A 12,324-nucleotide genomic window follows, 5' to 3' on the forward strand; every position below is an offset into this window, starting at 1 on the left:
TACAAGAACCTAATTGAAAGTAATCGAAGGCAGAATTTCATCATGCATGAAAAGTATTTCAGAAAATGCAAGAAATACAAACATCTTCAAGCCTCTTAAGTAATGTTCAAGAATCAAGGAAGAGTTGGGGGGAAAACAAGTAAGAACACTTACCTAGCCTCACATTTGTCCCATTCATTGTATGAGAACAGGTTTCATGTCGGCGAATCTTGCTGGTTATCCAGCACCGTGGCAAGGGCTTTGGAATTACACTTTGCATCAACCTAGAAGAATCTCACACAGCACAGGGTTATAATTTTATAATCACTTTCCATTGAAGTGAAGTTCTAGTCCAGGACCTTGGAGAGAGACTTTTAAAAGTGTGGGTGGGGGGCCTGGCACACTGGCCCATGCCTGTAATCCCAGCACTTTAGGAGGCTGAGGCAGGAAGGTTACGTGAGGCCAAGAGTTCAAGACCAGACTGGCCAACATAGTGAAACCCTATCTCTACAACAAATTTAAAAATTGGCCAGGCGTGGTGGTACACACTCCGGGCCCAGGTACTCAGGAGGCTGATGTGGGAGGATCACTTCAGCCCAGGAATTCAAGGCTGCAGTGAGTCGTGATCATGCCACTGCACTCCAGCCTGGGCGACAGAGCAAGACCCTGTCTCAAAAAAACGGGGCTTCACTTATCACTTGCATCCCCCAAAGCTTCATTTGTAGAGCTGGTTGGGGTGAGAGAAGGGGCCAGGATGGTCATCTCCTGTGGAGTGTCCAGGGGCCCTGAGAAGACACTCAGACCCTGTGGATGGCAGGGAGGGAACTCTTCTGCCCCCGTCCTGCTTTCAGAGGCTATGTAGGCAGGCGGCGTGACACTGAAACAGGAGCTGGGAACTCTGCCCCGGTCATCATTTACTCGTGAACCTTCATCACGTCCCTCAGCCTCTCTGGGCCTCAGTCGCTCGTCTTCAGAATGGGTGGGTGAGATGGTCAGGTGGGGCTGGCGCGCTGGGGTTTTTTCAATGGTCCCTTAAGGAACTCCAGGGGTGGGGGGTGGAGGTTCCTGGGTCTCCTCTTCTGTGCCTGCTTCAGGGTGAATGAGGAGGCTTCTGAAGCTGTGGTAAGGACACATAAGTCTGGGAACTGTGATTTGCCCTAAGGAGTCCGGGGCAGACACAGTGAGAAGCAGGCTGAGGACCAACCTTGGGAAGCCCCAGTGACGCCATGGTGAGGGGAGACCGGAGCACCCCCGTGGGTCTGTCCCTCCCAAGTCCTCCCAGCCTCCGGAAGCTGCTTCCTCCTCTTCCGTGTGCTCTGGGACCCGTGTATCATCCAGGCCGGCCCTCTGCAGGTTGCTGGGTCGGCCACACCTCTCTTCCTCCCTCCTGTCTCCCTTCTCTGTGGCCTCCCTTCCTGTTCATTTTCCCTGGTGCAGAGGCTCCCACATTCTCTCCAATCACTCTCCAAGCCCTCACCTCCATCCCCACCTTTCTCTGCCTGCTCACTGTCTCTTCCTCTGGGTCTCGGGGTGGCCCTTTCTGCTGCAGGGAGGCCTGCTTAGGGCCAGGACAGCCTTGGGTTTCCCTATGCAGCTGGGTGACCAGGACGGTCTACCTGCCTGTCTGCCCTGCCCCCTGGGCTGCCTTCCTTGTTTCACTTGTTTGTCCAGGAACTGCTGGGCCCTACCTACCAACAGGCCATCCCTGGGGACCGGCAGCCACGTGTGTGTTCTAGGGCGTGGAGAAGGGTGTGCAGGGGAAGGCAGGAGGTAGGGAGGCCCCAGCTGTGCAATGCAAGCAGGAGAACAGACAGAAACCCTGAGAAAACCCTGATGTTGGCAGCAGGAAAACCAAGAAGCTCAAGCAGGAGCATGGGCCACGGCCATGGGGAAGCTACAGGTGCAAATGGGCGAGTCACCTTCTTCCCTCCAGGCTCCCGTGAGACTCAGATCCTAAAAGAAAATGGCCTGTCTCGGCTGGGCGTGGTGGCTCACACCTGTAATCCCAGTACTTTGGGAGACTGAGGTGAGCAGATCACCTGAGGCTGGGAAGCTCAAGACCAGCCTGGGCAACATGGTGAAACCCCATCTCTACTAAAAATACAAAAATTAGTTGGGTGTGGTGGGGGGGGATGGTGCCTGTAGTCCCAGCTACTTGGGAGGCTGAGGCAGGAGAATCACTTGAACCCAGGAGGTGGAGGTTGCATTGAACCAAGATTGCACCGCTGCACTCCAGCCTGGGTGACAGAGTGACACCCTATCAGGGAGGGAGGGAGGGAAGGAGGAAGGGAGGAAGGAAAGAAAGAAAAAGAAAGAGAGAGAGAGAGAAAGAAGAGAAGAAAGGAAAAGAAAAGAAATTGCCTGTCTTAGCAGGCCAAGTGCAAGTCCGCCTGCCTGGGTCCTGTGCCTTTGGGATGGGGCAGGACGGCCACGGCACCTGCTGACACCATCCAGAGCTTTTACTCGACAGAGAGAGGGGAACTGCTCCAGGCAGCTCAGAACCCCCAACAGGCTGCAAAGGCGAGGGCCTGCGATCTATTTTCCTGGAAACATCTCTGGGCTTAATATCATAGAAGGAGAAAGCTGAAACACTTCGCTAAAGAATTACATTCTGCTGGAAGAACTTGATCCAGAAGATTTTAAAAGCATCTTTAAAATGCTGGGACCGGAACCAAGGGAGGCTTGATGAGTGGCAGGGCAAAGCCCATGCCACCCCTTCCCATTCTGCAAGGATATCCCACCGGGTATGTGTGGGGGAGTGTGTGTGTGCGTATGTATTGTGTTCTGTGTGTGTGTATTCGTGCGTATGTATGTTTGTGTTTGTGTATGTTTGTATGTATATTGAATGTGTGTGTGGTATGTGTGTATGGGTGCACTGTGTGCATCTGTGTGCATGTATGTTGAGTGTATGTGTGTGTGTGTGTTGTGTGTTATGTGTGCATGTGTTTGTATTTGTGTTTGTATGTGCTTGTGTATGTGTATTGTGTGCGTTTGTGCATATGTGCGTGTGTGTGGCATTTGTGTATGTGTTTGTGTATGTTTGTGTATTGAGTGTATGTTTGTGTGTACTGTGTATGCATGTCTGTGTTTGTCATGTGTACATGTTGGTGTGTTTGTGTGCATAGTGTCTGTGTGTGTATTGTGTATTTGCGTGTTGTGTGTTTATGTGTTTGTGTATTTAGTGTGTTTGTGTTGTGTGTACATGTATGTGTATAGTATATTTGTGTTGTGTGTGCTTGTGTGTACATGTATGTGTGTTGTGTGTAAGCATGTGTATTTGTATTATGTGTCTGTGTACATGTGTTGTGTGCGTATGTATGTGTACATGAATGTGTGTTTGTGTATGGGTATATTGTATGCTTGTGTGGTGTGTATGGGTGTAGTGTGTGTGTGTGTGTTGTGTACATGTCTGTGCATTTGTGTGCATGGCGTGTGTGTCCAGGGCTGTGCGAGGCAATGGTCAAGACCAAACTGACTCACTCTGGCCCTGACTTTCTCCAAGGCCTTCCTTGCCCAGTGCCCCAAGGGGTCTCCCAGACCTTTCTCTCCCCTGCAATCTTATCCTGATGTACAACAACAACTTGAGGGGATGTCATTCGTGGGGAAAGCCCTAATTCTGAGAGTGTCTGTTTTCGTCTGTGAGCTGACAAGAGAGACCTTCCCGACCGTGCACGTGCACAGGGACAGCTCTGTCTGGCAGGAGGACCCAGTGCAGGGGCCTTCCGGATGGGTGGGTCTCTCCCTCCCCCGGAATCTGGGTGGTGTAACTCTCTCCCCAGCTTCCGCCCTTGAAAGCTTAGGGACTCCACCTCCAAGGTGTCTGCGATTCAAAACCACACAGGGTGACTTTTCTCCAGTTTCAAGTTCATTTGAAATCAGGCAAATCCTCCTCCCTGCCAGAACTTTTCATGTCATCCAGCCATTTCTGAGGACAAGAACCAGCCTTCCAAGCAGAAGTCCCTGGGTGAACACTATCGCGGAGCCCATAAGTTATTTTAATGTAGACATCACTTTAAATTAACCTTTCACCATCTGTTCTGTCCTCTAATAACAAAGGCGGAAGCGCGTGGGTCTCCGCAGCATCCTAAGGCGGTCCGCGCAGCGGAGGCCCCTGTCTGTGCTCTCTCTTCACGGCCCATCGTGGGCTTCTGCGGTGTCTTTCTCATCTGCCAGACACAAATCAAGGGGAAAACTGCTCTCCCCTGACCTGGTGGATTCACTCGCACAGTATTTCTTCTTAATATGGTAAACTGTGGAGAATTCAGAGCATTTTGAGAGCCGATGCTCAGAGCCCCTAGACGCACACCACCCGCAGCCGCTCGCTGCCCGCTGTATTTCAGAGGCCGCCAAACGGGCCTGGAGAATAAGCAAATGTGGCCTGATGGCCAAAACGTAATGAGCTTTCCTTGAAAAGAAAAATTCTCTTTAAATAGGCGGTTGATTTTTTCAGCAGTCTCCTCATTAAATTTCCCTATGGTAGAGGGATTCGTTCGTCCAAACTAGCAGTAGTACACGGTGAATCTATGATCCATCCCTCAGGCTGCTGCAGACCCCACCCCTCATGCCTACGATCCATCCTTGCCTCCCCGTCCCTTGCCTCCAGAAGACTGGACCTGACTCCATGTGTTCTCATCAGCCCAGTGCCACTCAGCCACTCAAGGGCCTACTGTGTGCTCCGAGTGCCCTTCTCCTAACCCAAAGCCAAAGCAGCGTCCATACTCATCAGCCCTCGGAGAAGCGCCAGGCTCCAGGACGGCAGGACTGGTGGGCTCCATACTCCACCTCAGCTGCCTGCTCTCCTGGGAATGTGTTCTCTTCACCTTTCTCCCACCCCCAAGGGACAAGTCGTTGGAGGGGACAGGAAGGGGGTTCCTCCCCTCTATCTAGACGTTGTCCCATAAACCCTGGTGACCAAACTTGGTGAAAACTCTCCATGGGTGGAGAAGAGATGGGCCTTGCCCATGGAAGGCCTGCAGGAATACCGTTGCTGGTGGCCTTGGGCAGTAGAGGGACGGGTGATTAAGGCTTCGTTGGAGGCTTTTCCCGTCAACCACTGAGGGGCCCAGACCCGCCCTTCCCTCCATCACTGTCTCGGAAACCCTGCTTGGTGTGTGCGGCTCAGGGCAGAGCCGGGAAAGGGCCCTACCTGATCATGGGAAAGTAAGGAGGTGCATTGCGGCAGCAGAACAAAGATGCTCCTCACGGACTGAGGGTGTGTGCACATGGGCACAGGAGTGTGTGTGTGTGCGCGCATGCACGCACGCACCACGGGCCTGCAGGCCTCCTCTCCTGGCGGTGTCTCCCAGCACGTGAGCAGCCCCCCATTGGCACTGACCCCCACGACGCCTTTATAATGGAAACAGCATCTCCCTCTTCCTATACGGAAACAGCTTTTTTGCTATTACGACATGAGACAGTCTTGGGGTGGCCGGTGTGCCGGGCACTGCGCTTCTGCACATAGGAACAGCTCTGGTGTGCAAATGCTAAATGCTGGTTTAAGAAAGATGTTCTCCATCAGGCTGAATTCTCTACAAATTGGAGTTTTTCCAGGGGATGACTTGCTTTCTTTGATACGAATTAAGCTGGAAGGGATACTCTATCAAACGTGCTTTGAGCCTCTCCGAAGGCTAGCCTATGATAGTCATCGTGTTGCGGAGATGAGATGCCTGGTGAGAAGCCAGCCCTCTGTCTCTGAGATAAGGGCTACTCAGGCACGATAAAGCAGGCTTGGAAGTCGCTGCTGCATCTGCTCGTTGGCATCTGCTGGGTGTGACACCTAGGCCACACGTGGGGTGGTTGTAGTGGTCACGCTGTGTGTCATCAGAATTCAGAATGCATCTGCACTTCAAGGTCTGCAATCTTCATGAAACCGAGGGGACTGCTTTTTCTCTCTTGTTCTCTGCTCTGGAAAGGTTTCCGGAAATTCCAGGGCAAGCTGACCTGTCTTGAGGTCTTTTAGGAGGAATTTCCTGAAGTCATATGGTATCTCCAGGTGTGTGTTCTCTGCTAGTCAAATTTAAAATTGTATATTTTCTCAAAAAATAATCAATTTCATAACAATTTTCAACTGTGCTTGCATAACATATAGCGAAGAAAATGCTTTAAAAAAAATCTTATCTTTTTTCTCTGACGTTTATCAAAGACGCAGCAGTTTCCTGAGGACTTTTCACCTAACTACAGCTCTAGAATCTATCGTTGTCCCGATTTTTCTGTTTTCAAATTCTTTCTGTGTCATATTTATTGATGACTTTGGTGTCTGCTGCTTCCTGCTTTCTTGTTCCTTTCCTTGTGGGGTTGAGCGCTTGGTTCATTGGCTGTCATTCCATTTTGATTATGAAAACATTCAAGGTTATGGGTCTGCAGGGACTCAATCTCTGGGTTTCACTGTATCACAGTCACGTAGTTATATTGTTATTAAACAAAAGAAATATTTTTAAAAGCCTCTAAAAATAACTTTGGTTCCTGTTGACCCAATGGTTATTTTGCAGCGTCATTCAAGTTTCTAAAAGGTCTTTTTTCAGTTTTATTATTAACTTTTAATTGCATCATTTCAGTTGAAGGTCCTAGTCAGGCTGAATGTGGCAGCTCACACCTGTAATCCCAGCGCTTTAGGAGGCCCAGGTGGGAGGATCGCTTAAAGCCAGAAGTTCGAGACCAGCCTGGGAAACATAGTGAGACCTTGTCTGTACAAAAGAATTTCAGAAGTTAGCCGGGCGTGGTCGCTGGCACCTGTAGTCCCAGCTGCTCCAGGCTGAGGTGGGAGGATTGCTTGGGCACAAGAGGTCAAGGCTGCAGTGAGCTATGATTGCCCCACTGCACTCCAGCCTGGGTGACAGAGTAAGACCTGTCTCTAAAAAAAAAAAAAAGAAAAAAGAGTCCTGTTCCATTTCGTTTTGGGGGTATTTTTTGGGGTGTTCACTGCGGCCCACTGTATTATGAAATGTGATGGTCCTGTGGACCTTGAGAAAAAAAGTAGTGTGTTCTAAAGACATGCTCAAAGTTGAATGCAAATCCATTCATTCCACCTTCTCAATTTCACCTTTCAAATCCCCATGGCCTCTCCCCACTTCCCTGAGGGACCCCCCAGGCTCTGGGAAGTGCCACTCACCTGTGGTGGGCTGGTGACCACCAAGTCCCCCTCCTCACTACAGGAGGTTTCGCCTCAACTGAGTGAAAGACGTGCATCTTGTTTTTAATGCTACCAGGGTCCTTTCTGTTTCTCCAGAACTTGTGTGAATCTCACTCTCTGCTCAAAAACAAAATGAAGCCTTTGCCTAACCCTTCCCCATCCCAAGTAAAACTCAGAGTTTCGTGTCTGCCTGTGTCCTTCCATTTCCTCCCCCAGTTCGCAGCCTTTTCTAGCTTACTTTGGACTTGGGACCCAGATAACCATCACTAAATTGTTTTCTAAGCAATTAGAAAGGCTGGGGCACACATGCATTGGGTCCTAGTCTTTCCTCTCACTATGGAGGTTGCTCGTTTTCTTGCGTTTGTCTCGTCCTGGGTTTGACGTCAGAACATGAGGCCATTTTATACCATCATTTCCATTGTTTTCACCTGTGCTGCGGGTGTCTGCCAGGCATCCCGAGTTCTTGGTGTGTTTGCTGAACTCGGAATATTAGACCTGCACTTCCCTCTTCCCTGTTACTGATGGGCCCTGGACCTGAATTCAGCAGCTCTCAGTAAAACCCTGACCGTCGATCGTCCTTCTAGTTCCCAAAGTGGATGAAAGATCAGCTGTGGGCCCCATCGTACCTCAAAATGGTCGAGCTCGAGGAACTCATGGGAGGGGATGAACGTCAGAGGTAGGGGCCCGGGCCTCACCTCACCACAGGCTGACCTCTTCTCGCTTTGCTCCTGCCTTTCAGATCCGGTCCGACAAAGACAATGACATCCCCATCCGGTACAGCATCACGGGAGTCGGCGCTGACCAGCCCCCCATGGAGGTCTTCAGCATTGACTCCATGTCCGGCCGGATGTACGTCACGCGGCCCATGGACCGGGAGGAGCACGCCTCTTACCACGTGAGTGTCCACACCCAGGTGGGAACCGGGCCCTGGGGTGGCGATCTCAGCCCCACCAGGCCTTGGCAGGTGCCCCCAGCAGGGCCATGCCTGTCCTAATTCTACAGGCAGTGCTCCAACTTTGGCCTGGAGCAGAATCCTGGGAAGCTGGGGAAAGCCCAGGTTGCTGGGCACTGTCTCCTGTCTCTAATGCAGCAGGGTGGGCCCAGAGCGGGCCTGGGAAACTGCATTTCACACACTCCCCAGGATGCAAGTCAGGCCTGGGCCCACACTGGGAGAACCACTGGTCTAGAAGGCCTCCATACAGATGGTCTGCTTTGGACGGCTCTGCGGGGCAGGGAGCCAGGGAGCTGCAGTGCTCCCTCGGGGCCCCTCATGCTGCCCTTGGTCCCTTTCTCTGAAAGACGGCCCATTGTCCCTCCCACCCCCTCCAGGCTGGGACATGTGTCCTGCAGGCTTTTCATTTCCTCCGACGTCTCTCATGGCAGCAAGAGCCTCTGAAAGGAGAGCCGCGCTGGTTCCCTGTCATGGGCTGTGCATGGAAAGAGAAATGCTGGAGAGACGTGGGGCTGCAGCCTAAGCTTCCCAGGGGCGGGCGTTCTCCTCCCGGGCCGAACTGACCCTGGCTGAGAGGAGGGGGCCTGGGCCGCAGCGAAAGCAGCGGCAGATGTACAGCCCTCCACCTCAGGGTCCAGGGCTGTCCATCGTGTGTAGGTGAAGGCTGCACCAGCAGCGCAGAACAGGCTGGATCCAGATCGTGAGGGTCACACGCAGACCTGCCCCTGGCCAGTTGTGAGCTCTTGGGCAAATGATGTCGCCTCTCCTGGCCTCAGTCCCTGTTCCTTCTCATGGGCTTGTTCTGGGGACTCCAGGGTTAACCCCGGTGAGGCATTCAGCACAAGCCCGTGCTGTCAGGGCCATGTGTTCCTCCGTAGTAACTCGGGAACAACCATGGAGTACTCGGCCCTGCCTGACAGTGTCACCTTGCTCAGCTCTACCTTCACAGGGCTTCAGCCAGTGCCACTGAACAGGGCCCGACCCTGCAGCTTCTCACGTCTGCGGCGATTTGTTTTGGGGTTCGTTCTTTCCATCTCGCACTAGAAGGAGGCTGCACAGGGGCAGGGAATCCTCCGGCTTGTCCACGCCAGATCTCAGGGCCAAGAACAGAGCCTGGCCTTCAGGGGACTCACTAAGCATTCAGAGAAGGGAGGGTGTTGATGGGAGAAGGTCGGTTTCGCTGTTGGCCGCAGCGGCCTCCCTGACAGCCCCTAAGGCACTATCTGAAGCAGGGGCGGAGCTGGATGGATCCTGGGGAGCCCACTTGGGAGGTGGCTGCCCTAACCCCGGTCTGCACTGGGGCCTTATCAGTCCCTCACGGCTGCCTCCTGGGAAGGCTCACGCCTTGGCTGGGTGTTGGGGAGACCTGATTGACAGTGCCTGGGCCTCGTGTGCTGGGCCCTCCAGGAGTGGCCGGGGCAGAACCACAGAACCAACCAGAGACTCCAGCTGATGCCCACAGACTGTGCAGCAAGAGGCAGGCCCTCAGCATGGCTGCTGGCTCCCACAGCGGGCTTTGGGCTGCCGTCAACACGCGTCTACAACAGGCTCAGGAATCGGAACTCAACAGCCCTTACTGACAAGAAATAGCTACAGACCAAGGACTTAGGGAGAGACACAGATGCATGCACACAGAGATAGAGATACAGAGACAGAGAGGGAGACAGAGACACAGGAACGACAGAGACAGAGACATAGAGACAGAGATAAATAGAGAGACTGACCGTGAGAAACAGATTCAGAGGCAGAGACTTGACTCTAGTCTTGCCAGATCTAGATGTGGGGCAGGGGGAGCCAGTCCTTCAGCTCCATGAGTCCCTGACACGTGTTTCTGTCTGTTGTTTGTTTAACCAAGGCAGACTTGGAGCTGGGTCAGCCCACTTCTCCATAGTGTGACATCACAGATGCAGCCTGTGGGTGCTGGCTGGGGCATCTGAGGGGCACCAGGAGTGCTGTAGGGCTGCCAGGTGCCTGTTGCAGGAGGACTCAGGGCCCAGCACTTGCTGAAGGCACAGTGATTCCTGGGTGACCTGCACCAGCAGGAGGCGTCTTCCTTCCATTTCATCTTGCAATTCCTCCTGGAAATGTGGAGCTCAGAGCTGGCCCTCCCTGCAGCATCCCCGATGAGCTGTGTCTCCTCGATGGATTCTCCCCAGAGGCAGCCTTGGCATTCCCACCGACTCCCCAGAGAAAGTTTCAGGGCTCAGCTACCTCTGCACACAGCACGGCTAGGGGACAGGGACCTCCAGGGCCACCGCTGGACAGTGCCCCCTCCGTGCACCTTGAAGCCTGAGGTACAGCCTGCAACCCAGCCTGGGAGCTCTGCCCACAGCAGGGGTCCAGGTGTGCAGGGCCAGAGGTTGGAATGGGCACTCCAGGGATCTGGGTCACCCACCCCTCTGTGATTCATTCCCAAGGCCCTCCTCTCATGCACAGGTAGAAATTTCCAACCCACCATGTGCAGAGACAGTGGCTGGCACTGGGGAGGAATCCAGCACCCCTACCATCTCCTGCCATGCCATGCAAACACACTGTGTAAACATGTGGTGCAAACACGCTCTGTGAACATGTGGTGCAAACACGCTGTATTAGCCCTTTTGTATTGCTGTAAAGAAATACCTGAGGCTGCATGATATAGAGAGAAAAGAGGTTTATTTGACTTACGGTTCTGCAGGCTGTACAGGAAGTATGGCGCCGGCATCTGCTTCTGGGGAGGCCTCAGGAAGCTTCCACTCGTGGGAGAAAGCGAAGGGGAGCAGACGTCCCACATGGTGGGAGTAAGAGAGAGAGAGGGACGGAAGTGCCAAGCTCTTTAAACAACTGGCCCTGGAGTGCACTCAGAACAAGAACTCACACATTACCACCAGGGCAGCACCGAGCCATTGACAAGGGATCCACCCCCATGACCCAAACACCTCCCACCAGGCCCACCTCCAACACTGGAGGGCACATTTCAACATGAGATCTGGAGGGGACAGAACATCCAAACCACGTCACACATCTCCATTCATCTGTTTATTCTTTCTGCCTGATGCATATGAACAGCCTTGCTCAGCACCAGGCTCTACCCAGGAAAGGCGCGGTGCCCCTGTAGACGGTCCTGCAGCAAACCCCCAGAAAGATGGGGTCACAGGCTGGCGGGGACCACGAACCTGGGTCCCGCACCTGCAGGGGAAGCTGAGGTGCCCCGAACACTCCTGTTCCTCGCCACGGATGCCCTAAGGCCCCCGCACTCCCCACCTGAGCTGGCCGTGGAGGAAGATGAGGGAGCCCAGGCCAGGGGTGGGAGGGGCTGCTGGTGAAGTCAGACCCACCTGCCCCAGCCACCCTCGTGGCTTGCCACTGTGCAGACACTTTTGCACACACGTTCCCTTCCCTTCTCTTGTTTTTCTTTTGTTTGTTTTTTGAGACAGGGTCTCGCTCTGTCACTCAGGCTGGAATGCAGTGGCACAATCTCAGCTCACTGCAGCCTCAACCTCCCAGGCTCAAGCAGTCCTCCCACCTCAGCCTCCCAAGTAGCTGGGATTTTTTTTTTTTTTTTTTTTTTTTTTGAGACAGAGTCTTGCTTCATCAGCCATCCTGGAGTGCAGTGGTACTGTCTCGGCTCACTGCAACCTCCGCCTCACAGGTTCGAATGATTCTCCTGCCTCTGCCTCCCGGGTAGCTGGAACTACAGGCACCTGCCACCACGCCCAGTTAATTTTTCTGTATTTTTAGTAGAGACGGGGTTTTGCCATGTTGGCCAGGCGGGTCTCCAACTATGCCTCCCAGAGTGCTGGGATTACAGGCGTGAGCCACCGGCCCATGTTCCTGTCTGTTTCCTGCCTCAGCCCTGAGGCTTCGTGGTTTTCTCCCCGCTTTGAAGATGAGAAATGCAGTCATCCCACATTGCCAGCGTCTCTCAGTGCCTCCTGCACACCAGGTTCTAGGAGCAAGCTCTTGGAAATCATCAGTTTTATCATCCTCATTTCCCATTTTCAAGGTGAGGAATGGTGAGCCCTGAGATCTGGCCAGGCTCCAGCCTCCTCACCCTTGTAGGGACGGCAGAGTCAGCAGGAGATGCAGGGCCCAGACTGGAGAAGAAACTGCATCATCTGCCAAATTCTGGAATGAAGGCCTCGAGTTCCACGTGTAGCTAATCTCTCTGTCTCACCGAGATGGAGGCTGTGGGGGTGCCCGGCTTTCCTGCCCTTCCCTGGAGAAAGAAGCCCTCCCTGCGGGCACCACAGTCCTCGTCAGACTCCATTGTGAATCCAACTCTGGA

The 12,324-nt window shown here is 53.3% G+C and overlaps 1 protein-coding gene across 1 annotated transcript in view; it reads left to right on the forward strand.

The window, feature by feature from the left end:
- The window catches only part of CDH4 (cadherin 4), a 681,345-nt gene that overhangs the window by 583,978 nt on the left and 85,043 nt on the right, over positions 1-12,324 (forward strand). The window contains exon 5 of the mRNA XM_033186955.1: positions 7,848-8,003. Coding sequence (XP_033042846.1) covers positions 7,848-8,003 — 156 coding nt within the window. The remainder of the gene's footprint in view (positions 1-7,847; positions 8,004-12,324) is intronic.

The sequence above is a fragment of the Trachypithecus francoisi genome, unplaced genomic scaffold (genome assembly GCF_009764315.1).
Source record: "Trachypithecus francoisi isolate TF-2019V2 unplaced genomic scaffold, Tfra_2.0 Lachesis_group21, whole genome shotgun sequence".
NCBI classification, from domain to species: domain Eukaryota; kingdom Metazoa; phylum Chordata; class Mammalia; order Primates; family Cercopithecidae; genus Trachypithecus; species Trachypithecus francoisi.